Source organism: Anabrus simplex, chromosome 1, assembly GCF_040414725.1.
Source record: "Anabrus simplex isolate iqAnaSimp1 chromosome 1, ASM4041472v1, whole genome shotgun sequence".
In the NCBI taxonomy this organism is placed as follows: Eukaryota; Metazoa; Arthropoda; class Insecta; order Orthoptera; family Tettigoniidae; genus Anabrus; species Anabrus simplex.
Genome location: NC_090265.1, coordinates 1,763,255,110 through 1,763,281,338, shown reverse-complemented (window position 1 = coordinate 1,763,281,338; position 26,229 = coordinate 1,763,255,110). Strand labels below are relative to the sequence as shown.

At 38.4% G+C, this 26,229-nt stretch overlaps 1 protein-coding gene across 1 annotated transcript in view; it reads left to right on the top strand.

The window, feature by feature from the left end:
• The window catches only part of LOC136858752 (lysosomal cobalamin transporter ABCD4), a 113,550-nt gene extending 88,084 nt beyond the window's left edge, over positions 1-25,466 (top strand). Inside the window, exons 7-11 of the mRNA XM_068226737.1 lie at positions 2,458-2,615; positions 2,696-2,772; positions 9,219-9,415; positions 15,942-16,072; positions 22,517-25,466. Coding sequence (XP_068082838.1) covers positions 2,458-2,615; positions 2,696-2,772; positions 9,219-9,415; positions 15,942-16,072; positions 22,517-22,775 — 822 coding nt within the window. The 3' untranslated portion in view covers positions 22,776-25,466. The remainder of the gene's footprint in view (positions 1-2,457; positions 2,616-2,695; positions 2,773-9,218; positions 9,416-15,941; positions 16,073-22,516) is intronic.
• The last annotated feature ends 763 nt before the right edge of the window (positions 25,467-26,229 follow it).

Sequence of the window (26,229 nt, the reverse complement as noted above, 5' to 3'; positions counted from 1 at the left end):
GCACAATGATCATATCAGGTCGCGGTGGTCCTAAACTCTTGGCACGAACTCTGGTCTCAAAATTGAATTGCTTTCCAATTAACTCGTTGACTTTATTCATTTTGAAATAACCAAGCACACAAATACACAAAATATAACACTGAAGATAATTCACATCACACCCAGTGTTATTGTAACTAACGTATCAGTAGTACCTCGAGCAAAAGAGAATGCATGTAAGTGCTGGAACAAAATGTTACGGTTGCTAATTATTGGTCACTTGGTTATCTAATATAACTTATATCAGATATAGAAACACGGTAACCTCATTTAAGATAACTTATTTTAATAATTCAAACTTCTGAAAACAACTAAATCCCTGCAGGAGCGATATGAACGCATTTTTTAAATAAACAAGACTAAAATATTATTAGATTTACTTTAGTTACAGAATTGGTGAATTGGCTACACTGATGTTTGTAAAGCGTGGATATTTCTCGTGATCTGTTATATGCTCTATGCTCATGCGCTGCAGAAGGCCTCAAGGATCTGAGTGCCCAACCAGAAGCACTCCCCGTCGCCCGCTCACCCACACAAGCCACAGCTGTCATGGACGTTCACCATCTTCAAATACTGTGTTCTAATGCGCAGGCACATTGTTTGGGCACGAGACGGTCTAGTGCCCAGAGCTGCGAAGTTCACCTGCCACTCGCCTCGCAAGGCTCATGCAGTCATTGTCGCGCTGACAGCAACAGCTTGTCTCTTTAAATACAAAAGGTATCCTCTCTTTGTGCTTAAAGACATGGTGGATTTAAATACCTACCAAAATCCATAATCCAGTTAGGATATAACAATTTGTCGTGATAATATTTGTAGAAATAATTCTGTTATTCGGCTGTAGCCCAACTAAATTATAAATTATTTATTGAAATTCTGAGTGCAAAAACTTGACAGGGCACGTCCCCCTGTGCCCCTAAGGGCCCACCACCACTGGGCAGTACATTATGTTAATTATGGGTTAATAGGATGAACTAAATGAAGATTTCATGTAATTCCTTCTTACTTCTGACAGTTTTTAATATTATAATTTATAGTACTCATAGTGCCGGCCCTATGCTATAGGGGCAGCATGCCCGCCTCCTACCCGGAGGCTCTGGGTTCGATTCCTGGCCAGGTCAGGAATTTTTACGTGGATCTGGGGGCTGGTTCGAGGTCCACTCAGCCTACGTAATTAGAATTGAGGAGCTCTCTGACGGTGAGATAGCGGCCCCGATCTAGAAAGCCAAGAATAACAGCTGAGAGGATTTGTCGTGTTGACCACACGGCACCTCATAACCTTTGGGCTGAGCAGCAGTCGCTTGGTAGGCCAAGGCCCTTCAGGGCTGTAGTGTCACGTGGTTACTTAGTTGGCTAGTACTCATAGTAATGTAATTGCTGGGATATCCAAAAGCTGATCTTTAGGTCCAGCAGCCAATGTTGTTGCTTTCTCAGCACCACCCGGGGATCACGGGTAGGGTACTTTAAGGTTAAACCTACGGACGTGAAGCAACGGCGTTTATTGGATCAAACATTGACGTATAGAGAACAATTCAGCAGAACATCTGTAAAGGTCAAAACCCATAACAATATCCTACATCAACTCTCAGGAACAGTCTGGGGTACAACTGCACCTACTTTAAGAACAGCAGCTCTTGCTTTAGTTTACCCAGCAGCTCAATATTGCAGTCCAGTACGGCTTAATAGTGCTCACACAAAGAAAATCGACACTCAGCTGAATGATACAATGAGGACTATATCGGGTACCATCCTTTGGAATGGCTACCAGTAATTTCTAACATTCCTCCCCGTCATGTTAGAAGACACATAGCACCGAAAAAAGAATGGCTTAAATGCCGTGAAAATTCTCCCTTGCCAATACAGTACATCAGGACTGTTCACATCAACGCCTCAGGTTAAATTCAAGGAAACCATCATGAGTACTAGGTGATAGACTGATCCAAGAAAAATTTAACTTGAATCAAACATGGCACAATATGAGGCTCTCTTCAAACCCAGACAAACTGGGTTTAATCCTGGATCCAGTTAATCGTCCTTTTGGTTTCAACCTAGCCAGAAAAATCTGGATGTCATTAAATCGAATAAGAACCCAACATGACAGATGTCAGTAATGGAAGCATAAGTGGAAGGTAACTGAGAACCTGAGCCGATATGCCCCAGACTCTCCAACATGTCGCTATGGGTTGCCCGCTCAGGAAGTTCAACGGAACAATGCAGGGATATCCATGAGGCTGCTGATGACGATGTAAAATGGTTAAGATGGTTGGACATTCAACTTTGACACTACTACATCATGTGATCTAAGTCTCATTCTGTATGGCTTTCTAAGTCTACTCAAATATGTATACAGTTGAAAAATATTTTTTTATTATTGTTTGTAAACTTGTATCCTTCTGCCATAGAATTTATTATATTTTTCAGAATGCATTCCTTTTCATATATTTGGTATCCGTAATAAACTCTTTCCTGCTTGTCTGGGAGAAGATGGCATGTTTTGCTGTAAACTGTTACCATGTGAATGAGTTTCTAATGAAGCTGGAGGCAACAAACAGTCAACGAAGTCACCCACACGAGTACAGGTGAGGAGTAGTCATCCTTGGAAAATATGTAATTATTTCTCTTTGAACTGCTGTCAACAAAGGTATGTTTATTGTTTCAGTAGGGTGATCCAGCCAGGCTGGTTATTAGAAAATGTAACCATCATTGCCCCTGAATCTGGCCATGTCATTCTACAAGGTTGGTATATTCCACTGATTATCATTTATTACTGTCTGTGATAGAATAAAATATTCCGCCAATTGTCTTTATTTTCTCCTAACTTTGAGCCTCCGTGGCTCAGGTGTCAACGCGCTGGACTCTCACCACTCGGTTCCGTGGTTCAAATCCTGGTCACTCCATGTGAGATTTGTGCTGGACAAAGCGGAGGCGGGACAGGGTTTTCACCGGGTACTCCGGTTTCCGTCATCTTTCATTCCAGCAACACTCTCCACTAATTTCATCTGTCATTCATTAATCATTGCCCCAGAGGAGTGCGACAGGCTTTGGCAGCTAGTACAATTCCTATCCTCGCCACTAGATGGGGGCTTCATTCATTCCATTCCTGACCCGGTCGGATGACTGGAAACAGGCTGTTGATTTCATTTCATTCTCCTAGCTTTGATCTGTAAGTAACTTCCATAAGGTAATTCCAGTCGAGTTGTCACATTTCTTATATTTTTGTTATAAATCCATAGATTTATTTTTAAAAATTGTTGCAAACTGATAGCATAATTTGAAAATATTTACATTAGATCAGAGATGAGCAAAACATTCATCATCATCATCATCATCATCATCAGTTTTCCACTCCAGTTGCCCAGGTGTGGTTAACGAGCACTTTCCACTTCTGTCTGTCCATGTACCACTCTTCTCTCAAGACGACATCCCAGCTGACTCCTCTTGTTCCTATGTCCTCTTTCAGTTGGTCCAGCCATCTCTTCCTAGGTCTTCCTACCGGTCGTTTTCCGGCCACGACTGTCTGTAGCCATTGTTTTGCTGTCCTTCTATCGTCCATTCGTTTGACATGGCCAAATCATTTCAAACGGGCCCTTGTCACTTTTTCATTCAGGGATGGGTACACACCAGCTTCCTCCCTTATTCTTTCATTCCTTACCCTGTCCCTTTTTGTCTTCTGTACCATAGTTTGTAGGAACTTCATTTCTGCAGCTTGTAGTTTGCTATCCACTTGTTGGGTTGTTGTGCAGGTTTCTAGGCCATATGTTATTATGGGGGTGAAGTATGATTGGAATAGAATCTGCTTTGATCTTAAGGGAACTTGTTCGTTCCAGAGGAGGTTCCGAACTTGATGGTAAAACTGACCTGATTTTTGAATGCGGTTGTTAATCTCATGCTGTATTCTGTTATCACTTGAAATGATGCACCCAAGATATTTATATTGGTCTACTGTTTCCAGCTGTGTACCTTCGAGCATTATTTTTCCTTTCTTCTTCTGCCTGTTGACAGACATAGTAACAGTTTTTGATTTATTTATTGTTAATCCGTGTGCTTTCAAACGTTCATTCCAGGTGTTCAGCCTTTCTTGGACTTCCTTCTCTGTATTTTCCCAAATTACTACATCATCTGCAAATGCAAATGCATTGATTTCCATATTATTCTTCTGCTTAATTTCTTTCATGACTTCATCCATGACAGTGATAAAAAGTAAGGGTGAAAGAGTACTGCCTTGTTGCACTCCTTTAGTGGTTTGGAACCAATCAGAATTACTGTTTCCTATCTGTACGCAACTGCAGCAGTCTTCGTAAAGCATTTTTACTTTCTGGACAAGCCCTTTGGGTACATTTTTCTTTCTTAAGCATTCCCATATAGTCTTCCTTGGAACACTATCAAATGCTTTTTCGAGATCCAAAAACACTAGTGTTAAGTCTTTGCCCTTCTCCCAATGCTTTTCTAACAGTATTCTAAGTGCAAATATGAGATCGCTAGTTGATCGGTGTTCTCTGAATCCATATTGTTCTTCCTGTAGTTGTGAAAATAAATGGGAGAAAGGAAAGAACAAAAGAATTGTTGCATCAGCAGCGGCTCTCCTTGGAACCCAGTATAGATGCCAACTTTGCTCGGGAGAGTACAATAATCACGAGCAAAATCAAATTTAAGCCAATTTCTTCAACGTTGATGTAACAGAACATTAGAATATACAGTAAGACATGTCTATATAATTTAATCATTCAGTGGTAAAGGAAAGGAATAATTCACAACATTAATTTAATCATATTTTAATTTCAGTGTCTATGAATGTGCATGTGCAATGGATTCTTTCCAGAAATATGCTTTCAGCGAACCGACAAATGACACGTACAGGGGCTGTAAGGCATGAGTGCAGTGACGAGGTAGGCAGATTATCATCACATTGTTATCAACAGCTGTCTGAAGCAACTGCTGTAAACTACTATGAGAGACATGACCATCTAAAATTAGAAGGGCCTTTCCTGGTGACTTGTGTTTTAGAAAATGATTCGAGACCATCTGTAGAACAAATATGTACTAATGTACGATGACTTTGGGTTCATGAACACGTCAGAACAATGAAACAAGCCATCAGCAAATTCCGGTTTCTTGTTTACACCCTTAAATATCAAAACAGGGGGCATAAATTGGCCTGAAGCATTACAACAAGCCAGAACACTTACATTTTCACGAAAAGATTTGGAACCTACTTCTGTTATCACAGGATTATATTGGTTGTTAGTCTGCCCTCCAGACTCATCTATGTTAAAACACTCTTTGATCTATCAAGTACATTTTTATTTCTGAAAATAATATAATTTTATATAATAAAAATAATGTTAACGATGAAAGCAATAAAAATAAATTATGTATTTTAAGTATTGTGAGGCAATAAAATATTCAAATTAAATACGGTATCCTCTGAATAGTATTGAATGTTTCTAGATCGCTTTTAGAATCAAATAGCAATGAGGCATCTCCACCGGATTGCTGTGTGGCAACTCTCCCAACTGTCAGGTAGAGATGCCACAGCCTCCTGTTGTCATACCTCAAGGCCAGCATGGCTGAAAATAAGCTTACTGTCAATCAATCAATCAATCAATCAATCAATCAATACTGATCTGCATTTAGGGCAGTCGCCAAGGTGGCAGATTCCCTATCTGTTGCTTTCCTAGCCTTTTCCTAAATGATTTCAAAGAAATTGGAAATTTATTGAACATCTCCCTTGGTAAGTTATTCCAATCCCTAACTCCCCTTCCTATAAATGAATATTTGCCCCAGTTTGTCCTCTTGAATTCCAACTTTATCTTCATATTGTGATCTTTCCTACTTTTATAGACGCCATTCAAACCTATTCGTCTACTAATGTCATTCCACGCCATCTCTCCGCTGACAGCTCGGAACATACCACTTAGTCGAGCAGCTCTTCTTCTTTCTCTCAATTCTTCCCAACCCAAACATCGCAACATTTTTGTAACGCTACTCTTTTGTCGGAAATCACCCAGAACAAATCGAGCTGCTTTTCTTTGGATTTTTTCCAGTTCTTGAATCAGGTAATCCTGGTGAGGGTCCCATACACTGGAACCATACTCTAGTTGGGGTCTTACCAGAGACTTATATGCACTCTCCTTTACATCCTTACTACAACCCCTAAACACCCTCATAACCATGTGTAGAGATCGGTACCCTTTATTTACAATCCCATTTATGTGATTACCCCAGTGAAGATCTTTCCTTATATTAACACCTAGATACTTACAATGATCCCCAAAAGGAACTTTCACCCCATCAACGCAGTAATTAAAACTGAGAGGACTTTTCCTATTTGTGAAACTCACAACCTGACTTTTAACCCCGTTTATCAACATACCATTGCCTGCTGTCCATCTCACAATATTTTCGAGGTCACGTTGCAGTTGCTCACAATCTTGCAACTTATTTATCACTCTATAGAGAATAACATCATCCGCAAAAAGCCTTACCTCCGATTCCACTCCTTTACTCATATCATTTATATATATAAGAAAACATAAAGGTCCGATAACACTGCCCTGAGGAACTCCCCTCTCAACTATTACAGGGTCAGACAAAGCTTCACCTACTCTAACTCTCTGAGATCTATTTTCTAGAAATATAGCAACCCATTCAGTCACTCTTTTGTCTAGTCCAATTGCACTCATTTTTGCCAGTAGTCTCCCATGATCCACCCTATCAAATGCTTTAGACATGTCAATCGCGATACAGTCCATTTGACCTCCAGAATCCAAGATATCTGCTATATCTTGCTGGAATCCTACAAGTTGAGCTTCAGTGGAATAACCTTTCCTAAAACCGAATTGCCTTCTATCGAACCAGTTATTAATTTCACAAACATGTCTAATATAATCAGAAAGAATGCCTTCCCAAAGCTTACATACAATGCGTGTCAAACTTACTGGCCTGTAATTTTCAGCTTTATGTCTGTCACCCTTTCCCTTATACACAGGGGCTACTATAGCAACTCTCCATTCATCTGGTATAGCTCCTTCGGCCAAACAATAATCAAATAAGTACTTCAGATATGGTACTATATCCCAACCCATTGTCTTTAGTATATCCCCAGAAATCTGATCAATTCCAGCCGCTTTTCTAGTTTTCAACTTTTGTATCTTATTGTAAATGTCATTGTTATCATATGTAACTTTTATTACTTCTTTAATAATTAGACCTATGCTTCTGACTTCTGCTGTAGTAAAAACAGCTGATTTAAGCATTTGAAACCAACTTAATGTACAGTAATTGAACACAAGTAAAAACATTGTCAGGAGGAAACATTTACTCTCCACAAGTCGTCGGCTATAATTGAGATAATATATGAGCAACTTTCATCACACCTGCAGACACTAGCTCTAGCTTAGAAACTGAAAAACATTGCCATCTAGCTCTAACGATGGGAACCCCTGCCTACAGTGTATGCGGCATGTGTACTGGATTTACCTTATGATCACACATCCAGGCTGAAGTTCCTGTACCACACTGGTGATGGGACGGAGGCAGTATTTAAAATTTGATGAATCTAAAACTTTTATTGTGTGGTAAAATTTAACTCTTTTACCACCTTAATAAAACACAGTGTAGTGTACTAGGTGCACAATACCTTATGGCAAAATTTGGAAACATGACAATTTCAATCCAAGAAAGCATTTTATTAAGGTACTAAAGAAGAGCAAAGCAGGCATATTCACCTGGTTATGGAACAACATAATTCTTTAGCACTAGTGTAGCAAATTTTAAACGATTAATGTCATTTCCATTACTATCTTGTGATTATACAGGGTCTCTCATATACGCCCAGACCGTCCAGCGCCGTTTCTACTCTCCAAGACTTAACCGGCAGCTCTTGACCTTGCAAGGAGCGTGCACGTCTTTGACCTAGCATTCGCCAGTCTGAATCTCAGCTGTTAACATGGTGAGACTGTTATTTTCGTACGTACAAGTAATTTGAAATACTAGTTGCTCGACGGGAATGCGATGCATTTGTTCAGCAATTTCCTGGTGAAGTGCCACCTTCACGAGCTCAGATTCACATAATTGTAAATAAATAAATTGTAAATAAATTTGAAACTACTGGCTCACTGTCCAATAAAAAACCATGTGTGCACACGAACAGTTTTAACATTGTTAAAACCTACTGATCCAGCCGCAAGAGTGAGATATTGTGAGCGGTATCTTGAATCATTGAATGATCGTTTATTTGACCCACAGCTTGTGTTCTTTTCAGAGGAGGCCTGCTTTCATCTTAATGGTCATGTGAACAGTCATAACTCTTGCTATTGGTGTGCAGAAAATCCTAATAGTGTTTATGAAGTCCCTCATTGTAATAGGAAGATTGGTGTTAGGTGTGCTTTTAGTGCAAGACGAAAAATTGGGCCTATTTTTTTTTTCGAGACAACAGTAAATGGAGTGTGTGAGTTTTACTTGTGGGGTAAACAGAAAGAAAAAGTGTATCAAACCAATCCTCACACATTGGAGGAACTGAAAGAAAATTTATGAATGAAATCAGAAACATTACAGTGCAGAACTCACTCGCATCAGCCAGAATGTGGTTACCAGATACAATGCCTGTATAACCCAGGAAGGACAAAACTTCCAGCATCTTTTATAAGGTAAGATTTCATATAAGACTGTATACACGCTTAAAGCGAGGCGGCCGTGCGCGACATAAGTTCGGCTGAAGCAGCTGCTGTAGCGCAGAGTACAAACGTCGTGCGCTCGGTCTGGGATTATATGAGAGACCCTGTATATGGTATATACATAGTGTCTGAAAATAAATTACAGATTTTGTAAGAGGACATAATGTTCTCAAACAAAAATCAATCTCTAGCATATTTTATTTCCTTGTAGTGAAAGCTGACCAGAAAATTGACAAAGAAATGTAAGTTCAGTCATGAGCTACTTCTGTCAGCCTATGCAGCATGTAGCCCGCCAAACTGTCTTGCTTGATAACCTTGGGTGGTGCGCTACCATAAGCACACTGACATGTCGCTCCCTCACATGCAATCTTGCTAGTAATGGCGGCAATTTGGGAGAGTGTCATTGTAAATAGCATCAGGAATTTTTGAGGGTGTGTGAAATGAGTTTGGTGTCTTTGCAGTTCCCACATTCTCTGATGCTGAAGAATTGCTTTCTTCCTGTTTCAGATCTAAATCTGCAAATTTTACCTGGTGAGAACATGTTGATTGTTGGAGCAAAATCCACTGGCAAAACTAGCATTCTCAGAGTTCTGCGAGGCTTATGGCAGCCTTCTTCAGGGCACATTGAGTGTACCGTGAGCTCATCTGATGTATTCTTCTTACCTCAAGTACCTGTCTTTACCAGTGGCAGCTTAAAGGATCAGGTATTTTTCTGTGGTATATTGTTCCTTTTATGAAAGCGATAATATTCCAAAAACCAATACAGAAGGTCGTTTGGTATCTCTGGTGGCGTGTTTGAAGGACACTGGCGGCATCAAAATGGGGAGTGATGATTCACGTCAGTACTGAGAACGTGTGTGTAGAGTTTCATGACATTAGCTGCAACAATGCCAAAGCAGATTGACCCTTACTGGGAGGGCTACATAACAGCCCTTTACGGTGCTAAATATAGCTATTCTGCAATCCAAGGACTGTGCAAGAAGCATGATTTCTTTATACCAAAGAATGGGAGCAGTGCTGTATTGATTAAAAAAAGGCAAAGGCCAACTGGGCTTAATTCCAGAGGGGAGAAATTGCAAATCCACCACCACCAACCACCAGCTGTACACCAGAAGTGGTGAGGAAAGTCAAGGCCTTTGTCTAAAGTGATAACCCTGCCCCCCAAAAGGATTATCGCACGTAAGTTGGGGATGTCTTTTCAACAGTTAAAACCATAATCAACAAGGATCTGCAATTAAAAAAGTGGCGTAAGCGCCGAGTTCACAAGCTGTTGCCTCGTCACATCTTGGAATTATTAAATAGCACTAGTATGTTTTTATTGTTCACCTACCTATTCAATAAAATACAATCTTAAAAATTAGGACTTTGTCCTTACTGGTATCAAAATCGTTAACAAAAAGTTAAAACATTGGATAGTACATGTTTCGCTTATCAATAGTAGGCATCATCAGCCATATTTTTTACCTTAGGAATAGATCAGGTACCTGATTGGAAATGACTTATGAATACTGTTAAAAACTATGTCTTGTAAAATGGATTAGAGATCGTTAAACAACTATTACAATATAAAATGTAGTATACTATTACTTAACAATATCTGTGTTAATGTTTGAGTCTAAAAACATGGCAGATATTTGAGGATTATGACATAGGTGGTTGGTTCTGGATATTAAAAGATATTACAATAAAGATAAAAATCAGAAAGCACATTCCATTTAATTGTCAAATGGCCTGTTGTTAAAAACATGAGGAAAGTTGAGCATTGGTAATGGTTCTTGGTTCTTGAAGTTAATAAATATTGATTTTCATTTATATGCTTATAAATTTTGAAGAATTTTCATATGGCCTGGTTCTTTTTGAGATAATATTAGTTGGAATGCTGGTGCCGTAGGCTATATTGAAGTTTGTGTAGACATCATTAGGCCATCTTCTTTGATGTAGTATTTGTGGGAACACACGAAGTAAGAGCTCGGTGACTGCCATTTGCTGTAAAGCCTTCAATATAAGTTAACATCTCAGCAGTCGAAGGGGTAAGTGTTAACATTTTTCATTTAACTTCCACTATTCAGGCCCTTCATTCCAATTATGGTCCTTCATTAAATTTTCAAAATAACTCTTTAATTACACAATTTCATCACACACTTGGCTACCCACCGATTGACAACAACGTTCCCTTTCGACTAGTACACTCACCTCAACGCGTCCAACAACAAAGAGCCACACCTATCACAAACTCTTCCCACAAATATTACATTAAAGAAGATGGCCTAATGACGTCTACACAAACTTCAATATAGCCTACGGCACCATCATTCCAGCTAGTATTATCTCAAAAAGAACCAGGCCACTAGAAAATTCTTAAAAATTTACAAGCATATAAATGAAAATCAATATTTATTAACTTCAAGGACCAAGAACCATTACCAATGCTCAACTTTCCTCATGTTTTTAACAACAGGCCATTTGACAGTTAAATGGAATGTGCTTTCTGATTTTTATCTTTATTGTAATATCTTTTAATATCCAGAACCAACCACCTATGTCATAATCCTCAAATAACTGTCATGTTTTTAGACTCAAATATTAACACAAATATTGTTAAGTAATAGTATACTACATTTTATATTCTAATAATTGTTTAACGATCTCTAATCCATTTTACAAGACATAGTTTTTAAGAGTATTCATAAGTCATTCGGACAGTATGGTAGGATTGCCGTATTTTGTCGCATAGCAATGAGCCGCCGGTGCTTTGCACTTCCGCACGTGTTTTAGTTTGACCTTGAGGTTATGTTTCCTGCGTTCTGCACTTTTTATTGCGAATCAACTACATACTTTGGAAAATTTTCCGTGTGCACTGGCATTGTTGAAAGTTAATGCATTATCATTAAGTGGATACTTTCGATTGTCATGCCCGTAAGGAATGCATTATAACTATCGTTCTTAGAGAGATCAACTGACTGAAGTGTTTATAAACGATTGCTATGGAATTTGGGTGTGATTTAGTGAAAAATAGTGTTTTCTGCACATTTTACTGAAAATTGAAAGCAGTTTGGGTGAATTCGGACAATGCCTAGAAATTATCAGAGGCAGAAAGAAGCTGCTTCGAGGTGTAATTACGAACCAAAATTATTAGAAAAAGCGCTACCGGCACGTGATGCTAAAAGTGGCAAGTTGTCTTACAGGAAAGCATTTGATTTGTATGGTATGCCTAGGTCCAGCCTACAAAATAAAGTGCGGCAAGTACATCCAAATAAAGGGAAGACAACCAATACTAAACGAGGAAAAAGGAAATGTTCAAGGAAGCTCATCACCCTCTGGCCATGTTCCAACACAACCTGCTACTTTCCGCCGCTGCTGCAAATAAAAGGTTCTTCCTGGGAAGTCGATTTTTGGCCGTGACTTCCGCCGAGATGAAAGCAATGCAGAACAAGTAATGGCACTGGCAGCAGCAGTGAAAATGAATGTGATGAAGCACACAATGAATGTAATGACTTTCTGGTGTTGCAAGAAGAGGCTTTCCTTGTTGCAGATTATAAATATAAGTTGAGGAACAAGTAGCATACAGCCAGTATTTTGGCCTGGCCTGAAATATTCGTTCAAGGGATGTGGATGTCAAATACTTGCGCCCATACAAAAACAGCAGAAAAGTATTTGTGTTCTCTAACATCTCTGCTGAGGATACAAGAGCTAAAGAACAAATTTTGAAAATACTTCCAGTCCAAGTTTAGAACAGAGGAATGTTTATTTTCAAAGAAAACACATTTTAGATTTATAGGCCGTGGCAGCGACATGTTCATTGTATCGGCCTTTTTTTGCACCAAGATTTGTATCACTTGTAAGAAAAATTAAGATTTTTCAGTAGGATCTCTGTGCAGTTAATAACTATTAATATTTCAATTCAGACTGGAAAACTTTACATTTACCTTGTTAGGAAATAAAGATCGATCAGTAACACATTCCATTTATCATTACAGTTATTTTAACCAGCTAGTCATATTTTGGACACCCTCGGAACACTTTAAATATCACAACACTAAAGCAAAAAGAACGAAGATTTGAAATAAAGGACTATTTGTGTCAGAAATCACCTAATACGGTATGAAACTTCGGACAGCGGTTTAAAATGCATGTGCATCCGAAATCACCCCGAAGTAAGGGGTGAATTCGAACAGTCCTTTTTGTTTTCTCAGGAAAACATGCATTGGCGTATATTTTTTGTTTGTAGGGTATTGCATTAATTGGATATATTCCTCATTATTAGGATGATCAACAATACAATTTAAGATTCCCTTCGTGAGTTAAGACGAAAATAACCTCAAAACTGTCCGAAATCACCCCGTTTGATGGTACCTGATCTATTCCTAAGGTAAGAAATATGGCTGATGATGCCTACTATTGATAGGCAAAACATCTACTATCCAGTGTGTTAATTTTATGTTAACAATTTTGATACCGGTAAGGACAAAGTCCTAATTTTTAAGATTGTATTGTATTGAATAGGTGGGTGAACAATAAAAACATACTAGTGTTATTTAATACAAATACTTTCAGTACAGGCCCAAAAATGAATTTTATCACATGTAACATTTTGGAATGTCGCACTAACACAAGAAAGCTGTATGAGGGCTGTTTGGCACGGGACAGATGGAAAAATGTGGCGACATTAGATGAAGCATATGTGTACCTTAATCTATCAGCTTCATGGTCTGTATTGATAATTTGAGCACACAAGTATGAAGGATGAGTTTTCCACCTAATCATTACTTTATTTTACAAAGTGTTTAGAATTATTTACATTACAAGACAGTACCAGTTTCGACCTGTAAATAGGTCATCATCAGCTGTTGATGAACCTGCTTAATAGTGACTGTGCATGATAAAACATTACAAAAAATTTAAACAAGAATGCCTTATTCTAATATAATACTAATGTTAAGATATATACATATGGTACAATTCTTTAATTTTGACTTGCTGGAGTCCCATTCAAATATCTATGCTGTATGCCAACATAATGTCAAATCAGATATATACATATGGTGCAATTAAAGGGCTTTGACTCGCTGTAGTCCCATGAATGTCTCATATACCAAAAATTGTATAGCTGAGAGGTTAAAAATGTGGTACAGTTCTTAGAGAACAAAGGGTCACTGGGGTTTTGGTGTCAAGTTCAAATATCTGTGCAGTATGCCAACCTTATGTCCAACTGTTGTATAGATAGAATCAAGGTGCATTTTAGGTTTTCATTTTCAGTTATGTGGGGAACGTTGTGTTCAGTAGAATGAGGTTCTGTAATTTGCTTAACAGGTACTGTGTTCCTTCTTAGTCTATATCGTTGCTGATACATGCTATTTTTTCAGGATCCTTGTTGAGGCATATTATGCTATGTATCTTCTTCTTCTTAATGTGCCATCTTCTAGCGAAGGTTGGCAGTCAACATGGCGATCTTGAATTTGGATGCAGCGACATGGAACAGAGACATCGTGTCCAACCCATACCAGTCTACGAGGTTCTTCATCCATATAGTTCGTTGTCTACCAGGACTCCTACGTCCTTCTGTTCTTCCTTGTATAACAAGCTGCAGGATTCTGTACTTATCATTCCGCATTATATGGCCAAAGTATTCCAGCTTCTGCCTTTTAATGGTCAACATTACTTCATTTTTCTTTCCAACTTGATCCAACACCTTTGAATTCCGGATTCTGTCTGTCCTCGAAATGCGAAGCATCCGTCTGTACCCCCATGTTTCGAATGCTTTCAGTCTTTTACGGAGGGCTTGAATAAGTATGACATATTGAAATTAATGAAAGTAGGTTGAGAGAGCTCCCCTATTCATACTTGCATTTACGCTCAGGTAGATTAAAAAATCTGAGAGAGAAAGAAAGAAAGAACGTAGTTCCTCGACTGAAGGATGTAGTGTAAACATTACGTAATATAGTATTGAAAAGGTGGACCATTTCAGACATAATTTTGTTATTAATTGTCTTAGAGTACACACACTCAAAATTCATGCGGAGCCTTCTAAACAATTAGCATGAGCTTTCTTGAGTATAGCAATATTAGTGATGTAGTCTTTCCACTTTTTATTCATGATGGATCCAAGTTCCTGAAATTTTGAAAATATAATTTTGTTGTCCCTGAAGGTACTGTTTGGCTGCACATGACAGAGACGACGATACAGACAATAGTGGGAAGAGACGGAGACAACTGAATATGTCACCGGTCATTTTTTTATGAAGACCGCGACAGACGACATGCCTAGATATTTGCTCAGATGTGCATGCACATATTCTTTGAAGAATGGCTATGAAAATTATTCTAATAAAAAGGCTACTTGAAAATATTTTATGATAGACGTTGGTGCAGTTTTCTGGCGGGCAGGTCACATAAACAAACAAAACTAACCAATAGACGTAGTACAATTAGAAATAGGAAAGGATTTCCACCTATCAATACTTGTTTATTGCACTTATTATGTTACAGGACAATTGCTACAGTGCAATAAACAAGCATTGATGGATGGAAATCCTTTCCTATTTCTATTTCGTCAATACGGAAATGAAGATTGCAGATTACGAATAGACGTAGTAATAATCCATTTGTTCCAATATGTGTAATTAATATATTATGAATATTACATTGTATTAAGACAGTTATAAACTACTTACCACTGTTGCTTAATTTCCCAGTATTATCCTCCCAGTTGTTATCACAGATATCCCCATCTTTTATGACTCAACTTCAGGATCGAATAGCGATGGGTTTTCTCCAACAAATTCTACTAATAACTCGTCTTTTTCACCAGTAAATTTAATTCCCGGCATTATATCACTTCAGAAAGCACGTGCTGCATCAGTTTGGCATGAGACACTACTGGTCTGAGAGCGGTCTCTTACGCTTTGTCTCAGTCGCCGGTTTCTGTTGCCTGCCTCTGTCCTTTCAAATGTAGTTCATATGATTCTTTGGGGAGCAGATGGAAAGCAACCTGTCTTGGTCTCGCAACTCTGTCTTCTGTCTTGGTTGCTTGTCTCTGTATGTGCAACCAAATGGTACCTTAATAGTTGCTAGATCATTCTGGATATAGTTTCATAATTGAGACTTGAAGAGCTGAAAATAAGCAACCATGCAAATAGATTCCAGTTTTAAGTTTTATACGTAGATAGTAATTATATTTAGTGTTGGTGAATACTTCCCCATTCTCATCCATTATTTTTTTTCACTTTTCAGATTACATATCCAGAGAAAAGAAGCCGAGGAGTTGACGAGGACAGCCTTTTGCTTGAACTGCTACATCTGGCAGATTTAGAAAGTCTCTTGTTCCACACTGCAGACTTGGAAACACACGTGCTTTGGGATTGGTAATTGTGAATCTGTAGTATTCTTTTAAAGGTGAAAACTGCAACAGAGTAACAAGGATTCAACCTAGACTTACCAGTGTGTCTATTGTTTAGGCATAATAATTTTGAAGTTATTTTCCATCCGTCCATCCATCCAAAAAAAAAGGCAGATCAGTTTATTCTGGATGATTTCTAACAAAATATTAGCGTTACAAAAATGTTGCAAAGTGTGGGCTGGGAAAACTTGGGAGAAACGAGACGAACTGCTCGACTAAGTGGTATGTTCACAGCAATTATAATAAGAAGTATTTCTTATCCATCTGTTCAATACAAATCACCTTTTTGGTGTTTACACTTTCATACAATTAATTTCTCTAAGGGACATGTTTTGCTCTTATCAAGAGCATCTTCAGCCTTAATCTTAATCTTAAAATGATGTTCTTGAACAGTCGTAAACATATTAAAAAGTCAATAGTCAATATTAAAATTACAGTAGTCTAAAAATCAAATTACATTACATCTAAAAAACAACAAATAGCTCTTCTTAAAGATGTGATAACATAAACAATTAAAATTATCACAATGTCAATTTAAAACTTTGTGCCTGAAACTGTTATTGAATCTTCATCTTAAGAACTGCGGTAAATGTCTTTCTATAAAACATCACCAAGGTTAACACCAATCTTACGGAAAAACGAGAATAAAATGCAACTGATGTGACCGGAGGTCGAGCACGATGTTCTGTACCTCACAAATTTGCGCAACATAATTTACTACCGACATTTGTAAACAAGTTGATCAGCATTTTCAACTAGAGCCCACATTTGACTCCTGCTCATATTCTGCGTCCTGTCTGTTATGTTTAAAGCAATGTAGATTATTGTGTTTTCTATTTTAACACACATTCTGGACACACCACGTCACTTAAGTTGCATTTTATTCTCGTTTTTCCGTAAGATTGGTGTTCACCTTGGTGCTGTTTTATAGAAAGACATTTACCACGGTTCTTAAGACGAAGATTCAATAATAGTTTCAGTTACAAAGTTTTAAATTGACATTGTGATAATTTTAATTGTTCATGTTATCACGTCTTTAAGAAGAGCTTTAATGTTTTTTTTTAGATGTAATGTAATTTGGTTTTTAGACTACTGTAATTTTAATATTGACTGTTAACTTTTTAATATGTTTACTCAAGAACGTCATTTTAAGATTTTAAGATTTTAAGGTGCTCTTGATAAGAGTGAAACATGTCCGTTAGAGAAATTAATTGTATGAAAGTGTAAACACCAAATAGGGGATTTGTATTGAATAAGTGGACAAGAAATACTCATATAATTGCCTTGAATAACGTCATTCAATACGGAGTAACCATGAGAAAAAAGACCTGTAATAAGTGATATTTTCCGAGCTGGTATTGGAGAGATGGCATTGAATGACATCAGTTGATGTGAGTAGAGTTTGATTGATGTTCTTGAAAGTTGAAATTCAAGAGGACAAATTGGGGCAAATATTTATATATAGGAAGTGAAGTTAGGGATTGGAATAATTTACAATGGATATGTTCAATAAATTTTCAAATTCTTTGCAATTATTTAAGGTAAACAACAGATAGGGAATCTGCCACCTGTGAAACTGGATCAATCAATCAGTCAATCACCACTGATCTGCATTTGGGGCTGTTGCTGAGGTGGCAGATTTGCTGTCAGTACCTATTCTTTTCTTAATTTCAAAGAAGTTTGAAATTTATTACATGACCATGGCAAACTATTCCAATCCCTAATTTCCCTTCCTATAAATCAGATTTGTGCAGCTGGATGCCCGCTGAGACCAACCTACTGCGGCCTGGCTGGCTTGACTGAAGTGCGGGCAGTTTACATAGCAAGTGTACATCACAGTCAAGCGAGAGAGCAAACACTACCACCACAGTGCTGAGACACCACTTCAAGCAGTACAGTGCAGTTTCAGTGCACTAGGAGATATACCGTATTTCACGGCATAATCGTCGCCACCGCGTAATCGTCGCATCCTTTATTTTCAATACAAAAATCGGACTTTAAACCTTTAATTACATAATCGTCGCACGTCCAAATTTTGTTCACTAATCTGGTTAAAAGGTAAATGGAACTGCAACGTAAGTTGCACATGAATGCGCAATTTAAATACGTGTATGGTTTATGGGCAATTTGGCAACACAGTCACGTTTGCGACATGTTGCACAACGCATAAATAAATAATACCGGTATATGTACGACGCATGGCTTACCGGTAGACTATCGGCAGTTTGACAACGTGGTCGCGAGACAGTGTACTATTTATTCACCACCTACATATTATGAGTTCCCATTTGAAATACGTAAGGCTGTAAGTGATCGCTTATCGGCAACGTCGCCAGGAAATACCGGCTAGGTAGGTTGAATGGACCTCGAACCAGCCCTCAGATACAGGTAAAATTCCCTGACCCGGCCGTGAATTGAACCCGAGGCCTCCGTGTAAGAGGCAAGCACGCTATCCCTACACCATGGGGCCGGCTCCTGTGTTATTGCGCACGAAGTGAAATCCAAGACGATAACGCAGATTTCCACGGAATTATTCAGCCGAATTATTTACGATGTCTCAGTTGTCATCGCTAGACTCTTATCTTACTACTACGTCATAAGTGTCCGGGCATGGGATGAAAACTTTTATCCAAGCAGTCAAGATAATTATTATCCAATGCTATTAAAGTTTTATTTTATAAACTCGTCAGTAATGTAATGTAAAATCATCAATAACTGGGAAGAAATATTAACCTAATTACCGTATGTTTAAAAGAAATTGAAAAAAATGAATGTTTGTTACTGACGTCTCGGAATACAGTCAACTATACAGTAGATCTACACCGCGCTAGCTAGAGCTCCGGTTTGCGAGCTTTGCGCAAGCGCAGTAGTGTGTCGCAACCAACGAGCTAAACTGATAAATTGTTGCATGCTTCCTTGCTGCCTAACAGTATTGGCTGCTCTGGAATTGACAGATCACAGATGCATTTATTTGTTTCAGATTTACGTGATTACTGTAGACATGTGTTAAAAATTAAATAACTGGAGGTTCAACCTGTTCAATACTCAAAAGAAAGAAACGTAGCAATCACATTTCTATTTAAATGGGACCGGTTTCGACCTTAGTCTAGGTCATCATCAGCCATAAAAAACATGTAAAATGTTTAAGAATGTTGGAGGTCAGTTTTTCACTGTTAGGCACAAAGACACGACATCACATTCTGTTCTGCACAAAGTCACAACATTAACAGAATGTGATGTCGTGTCTTTGTGCCTAACAGTGAAAAACTGACCTCCAACATTCTTAAACATTTTACATGTTTTTTATGGCTGATGATGACCTAGACTAAGGTCGAAACCGGTCCCATTTAAATAGAAATGTGATTGCTACGTTTCTTTCTTTTGAGTATTGAACAGGTTGAACCTCCAGTTATTTAATTTTTAACATCAATAATTTCAATACGGAACAATGAAATTTTTATCTTTAAATGTAGACATGTGTGCGTGAGAATTTAAGTTTTTAATTTGTGTTTTGGGTGTTTGCAGAAATAATTTGTTTTAATAGTGAACAATTACGGAAAGTCATTTATATCGCAAAACATTAACGTGTGAAGCATTTATAAGCAATTATGGGTAAATACAGAAACTATTCTGCGGGCTTCAAGCTAAGCGTAATTGCCTTCGCTGAACAGCACGGGAACAGAGCTGCAGAAATAAAATTTTCTGTGAGTGAAAAGTTGGTGCGTGTCTGGCGGAAAGTAAAAAACAAGCTAAAAAGCACAAACCCTTCTAGACGCGCGTTTAGAGGTCCTAAAACAGGGAAGTTTCCTATAATTGACGAAGAAGTGTTTAGGTACGTCAGTGAAATACGTAACAATGGCTGCAGTGTATCATATGAAATGTTACAAATTAAGGGACAGGAGGTAGCACGCAAACACAACATACCGGTAACTCAGTTTAAGGCGACTCGTGGGTGGATTAAGGGGTTCATGGGACGACACAATCCGTCAGTGCGAAGGAGAACAACACTAAGCCAAAAGTTGCCTGCTGATTACACGGACAAGATTGTAAATTTTCACCGATTTGTCATACGTTTGCGCAAGGAAACTTCGTACTTGCTTTCTCAAATCGGTAATGCCGATCAGACTCCAATCTTTTTTTGATATGCCTCGCAACAGCACTATTGCGCTAAAAGGATCACGGAGTGTATTAATGAAAACCAGCGGTAGTGAGAAGTTGCGATGCACGGCAATGCTAGCCATTACAGCTGACGGGAGAAAGTTGCCGCCTTACATCATTTTCAAGAGGAAAACGATGCCTAAGAATATACAGTTTCCCCGTGGAATTCATGTGCGAGTGCAACCAAAGGGTTGGATGGACGTAGAACTCATGATGGACTGGGTTAAAACTGTGTGAAATAGAAGACCTGGTGCACTACTAAAACAACCAGCTCTGCTTGTTTTAGATAGTTTCCGAGGTCACCTCGTGAACGAAGTGAAGCAAATTCTCACTACAAATAAGACACGACAGATAGTCATTCCTGGTGGCCTAACATCTGCTTTGCAGCCACTAGACGTATGTGTTAATAAACCCTTTAAAGACCACTTACGTCGATTTTACAACGAGTGGATGATGAGCGGCGATCAGCAATTGACGCCCGCCGGAAATATCAGGCGTCCACCCTTGGACTTGTTATGCTCGTGGGTGAAGAAGAGTTGGGATCTTATACCACCTGAACTAGTCTCCAAGAGCTTCAAAAGGACTGGGATTTCGAATGCACTAGACGGTTCCGAAGATGACGCAGTGTGGCAGGGAGACGAAGAATCTGATACTGGTATTAACAGAGGCGCGGACGGCACATCAGATAGCGAAACCTGCGATAGCGACACCGAAGATTTGGAATAAATTGCGTACCGGTAAGTCCGCATTTCACAACAAAGCGATAATTTTTTGCAAGTGTAATATTTTAACTTTAATACTCAAATTAATGACAAATTAACTTAATACGTTCATTTTTATTTTCAGGTTGGAAAAACGTTCGCCGATTTGTTGCGAAAAATTATGAATTTTGTTTTAGACTATTTTAATTATTTTGATGTATAAACGCGAGTATTACGTGCATCTTAAATTTGTATCAAATACAATTTAGTTATAAATACATTTTTTGAGTAATACAAATACTGGTATTAAATATTCATCGTATAATGGTCGCACCCTACAATTTTTTTCGAAAATTTCGGTATAAAAAGTGCGACGATTATGTCGTGAAATACGGTAAGTACCTCTACTTTCTAAAAAGGCCTGCCTTTAGCTTTCATGTTATTTATTTTTCTCAAGTCACAAGTATGAAAGCTGAGGAGGAAAATTTGAGAAAAGTGACTTTTATCCCATCCTGTATAAGTAGATTACTATTGGCTTCTACAATTAGGTCATCTGTGATTCAGAAGACCATGGACCATATAATTTACTTTGATTACCAGCATGTAACACATTAAAATGCCTGCAATTTCTATAAGGTGTGATAAAAAAAGTTTCCGTTTGAGGGCGTTGCTGCAGCGGACATTTATTGCAGTGCGACTCCGATGCGAGTATACAAGCACGGACATATAGGCAAAGTTATTAGTGTGGCAGTCGTGTTGTGCCGAGATGCGTGCGTTAAATGCATCAATGTGAACTCTGGCTACGATATTACCATATGCGTCCAAACAGGACCAACGTCCTATTATTGGCTGCCGAAGGACAAACACCGGTCGACATTCATCGGAGAATGAAGACTGTGTATGGGGCAGCATGTCTGACGAAAACCACCGTTGTGGAATGGTGCACCAAGTTCCGTGCAGGTTGCATTTCGACACAAGACGCCGGTTGATGTGGGAGGCGAGCCTCATCCATTAATGACAATAAGAGGGGAAACACTCAAGCACCGACCTATAGTCCTGATCTTTCCCCATGCAATTATCACGCCTTCAGTTCCCTGAAAAAGTCTTTGGAGGGTTGATGCTTCCTATCGGATGAGGATGTTCAACGGGTGATTCTTCACGCAGCAGGACATGGTGTTTTACTACACGGGGATCTTCAACCTGGTGCGTCAGTTGGATAATTGCCTCAATGCTCACGGCAGTTTTGCCTGATTGGCATCCAGATTCAGGATTGAACGGCTATCGAACAGAAACTTTTTGGTCGCCCCTTATATATATTAATTCATAAGTTGGTGCTGTTTTAACAAAATGTCTTGAAGGCTATATCACAATTATTGTGAAGGGAGATCTTACTGTTGTCTTTTTTGTTTGTTTGTTTGTTTGTTTGTTTGTTTGTTTGTTTGTTTGTTTGTTTGTTTGTTTGTTTGTTTGTTTTATATCCTTGGTAAGGATCCCAAAGGATGCCAAAAGTAGTATCATTCTATAAACAATGTTACTTGGTTTTGTTTTAGGAATGTCTTCCTTTCCCAAAGACAGCAGCAGGCATTGTGTTTCATCAGAGCATTGTATCATCGTCCAAAGTTTCTCGTCACCGATGAAGCTACAGATTCTTTGTTACCATCTGTGGAAGATGCTCTCCTACATCACTGTTCTGGACTTGGAATAACACTAATTATGACAACTGTTACCTCTGATAGACTGTCACAGTATCACCACAAAGTGTTGTTGTTGGAAGGAGATGGAGCTTGGACTCTTCAAGAAAATGACTAATATGTTATTTTGTATATTAGTGAATATTTTATTTATACTGAATTATTTTAAAATATTTTATTATAAAATACAAAACATTTTGTTCAGTTGCTGAAAAGAATCTTTTTAACAAATTTACCTCCTGAACATTTGATTTATTAGATTTAGAACAATTGAAAATGAAAATCCACAGCCCGTTTCCAGTCATTCGACTGGGTCTGGAATGTAATGAATGTAGCCTCCATCTAGCGGCGAGGATAGATATTGTGCCAGCTGCCAAATCTGTCGCACTCTGGAGCAATGATTAATGACTGAAATTATATTGAAGAGTGTTGCTGGAATGAAAGATGATGGGAAAAACTGGAGTACCCAGGGGAAATCCCATCCCGCCTCCGCTTTGTCCTCCACAAATCTCACGTTGAGTGATCGAAATTTGAAGCGCGAATCTCAGTGGCTCTCTTCTGTCCCCTTCAGTACGGTTAAGTGATGTATTACTGTACTAACACATTCTACTGCATCAAATATAGATTATCATTTGGGAACAGGAAAAGGAAGAATGACTGACTCTGGGATAAGGTAAATTCTAGTTCCAAGACATCATAATGGAGAAGGGAAGGTGAGAGGGTATTTTGATGTCAAGTTTTCACTGGAGACAAATACAGTGTTAAATTACAAAGACGTGGCTATAAATATTTGCCTTTTTGGTACACAGTACTTTTTATGACACTGGAACTTAGACATTATAGACAGTAAATAAAATTAAATGATGACCAGCTTCTCACCACAGCTCTGCATGCTTAGTACCAAGCTCAATAGCTACAGTCACTTAAGTGCGGCCAGTATCCAGTAAACGGGAGATAGTGGGTTCGAGCCCCACTATCGGCAGCCCTGAAGATGGTTTTCCATGGTTTCCCATTTTCACACCAGGCAAATGCTGGGGCTGTACCTTAATTAAGGCCACGGCTGCTTCCTTCCTGTTTCTAGGCCTTTCCTGTCCTATCGTCGCTATAAGACCTACCTGTGTCAGTACGACGTAAAGCAAAAAAAAAAAAAAAAAGAAATTGAAATGGTCTTCACAAAAATGTAGAACTTTTCATTTGAATTAGTTTGCATGAGAGACGAATAATCCAGTAAAGATTCCATGCAACATTTCTGGAAGATGTTTAAAATTATTTTCCATATGGTATGAGGAATTAAGTGTAAAACTACACAAAATGTTGTGTGTACATATATATTCTATAAGTACCATTTTGCTAAAGAAGAATAAACAAACATTAATTAATTTATTTATTTAATTAATTAATTAATTTATTTATTGTATGGCTTTTAGTGCCGGGAGTGTCCAAGGGCTTGTTCGGTTCGTCTGGTGCAGGTGTTTCTATTTGACGCCCATAGGCGACCGCGAAACCTGGTGTCGGCATGTAGCCTACTCCTGTTGAATAACATCAAGGGGGGGTCTTACAAGAAATAAATTGACAACAGGTTCTACTTTTCAATACAATATATCAAGTAAATAATGATACATCAGTCTTTGGACTAGATTCAGCCACTTAGTGGCCATCTTCAGCCAAATAAAAATTAAACACTTTATGTGGTAGCTAAAACACATGTATACCAGACAAAGACAACTTTGCACAAATAATTAGAACATTAAAATACATATAATAACAAAAATTATTGTTGTGATCTTCTTGTCATAATATGAGGTCTTTAAGTTCACTTAGGACTCAGGCAAAGAAGTAAATCTCTATAGTGAAATATACAGTATACCTACCCAATGTCTCGTGCAGAAAAAGTAATGAAACAGCAAGTCAGTGCTTGTTCTACATCTGATGTAGAAAAAATAAAAAACAGCAAGTCAGTGCTTGTTCTACATCAGACGTTGGGTATACTGTACATTTCACTATAGGCACCGTGCAAATAGATCAAAATGCTACTACTAGCGCTACATATTGGCCCGTTCTGAAACAAGAGGTGAGGTGTAGTGCGAGAGTCTCAGTACAACATGTGTGACATTCGAACAAGTTGCGGGTTTAAAGCGATTCAGTTCGGGGATCTAAGTGAATCATCATGCAATAAAGGAAGAAACCTTGTTGTCAGTGGCCACGTGAACGGCGTTGAAGAGTTAATTTCGAATACATCACAGGAAAAGTCACCCGGCAAACGTCTGTCAGTTTGTCGCCTTATATCGTGAAACTTGAGATGGGCAAGGTATAGTTAGGTAACAATTTATAAAGTTTATTTAGTAAGGATTACTAAATGCATGTTTGCTAAGTTGTACGCATTTTTATTTTGTGTTCAGGTTGACCAGAATCGTAATGTCTCTACTAGCGAATGTTCCTGTCCTGCCGGCGCCAGAGGAACTTGCAAACACGTGGCTGCGGTAGTGTATTATATAAATAATGAAAGTGTTGTCTCCAAAACAGACCGTCCGTAACAATGGGGGAAAACCGAGCCCGAAAACAATGTCAACAGAAAAATATAGAAAAGGCAAACGCGTAAAAGAACTGTTCGGTAAAAAGACTTTGAGGACATCTCTTCCCCGCTTCGAATTAACTGAGAATATTTTAAAACACATCCCTTGCAGTCTTCGTACAATGCTTCGAGCAGAAGCAAGTACTGAAATCGAACAATCGTGCAGGGCCGTAGTCATCTCATTGATAGACAGGGTAGTGAATGATGTGGAGAGAGAAGAATGTGAGGAAATTTTGACACAGCTATTACATTTACAAGTCTCTAACGACGAGCGCTTGCCAGACAAATACACCTTTCGCAGTGGCGAAATGTTTTTTACCAGCAAAATGCAGGTTGATACAGATCATATAATTAAAATCTCCCTGGATACTCTATCTCAATCAGGAAGCCCTCGGTGGTTTCAAGAAAGAAAGATAAGAATATCTGCTAGCACGAAAGCACATCGGATCAAAACTAGGCGATATAACTTTGATACTTTAGCTCTCGCATTTGTAACTGAATCTCCAATTGGGGGAGCTGCTTTGAACAATCTTTCTTACGGAAGTGAAATGGAAAGTGAAGCAACAGAATGCTATGGAAGTTCATTTGGTGTTCGTGTTATTCGATGTGGGTTAATAATCCACAAGAAACAACCTTGGATTTGTGGATCTCCAGATGGCATAGTTCTCGGAGGAAATGTAGCTGACAGAGTGTTAGAAGTTAAGTGTCCATTTTCGTGTAAAGATAAACCAATAGTAGATGAGTCAGGAAATGTGCGAGTACGTTATCTTTACTTTGACGAGCAAAATAACATACAGTTAAAGACAAGTCATATGTATTACACACAAATACAAATACTGATGTACATAACTGGCTTGGAAAAATGTGATCTATATGTATATAGCAAAGCACAACAGTTGACAATACCTATTTATCAGGACAATAAGTATGTCGAGGAATGTCTTACCAAAATGACAAAGTTCTATTTCAATAATTACTTGCCAAAAATTAGCGGTATTCC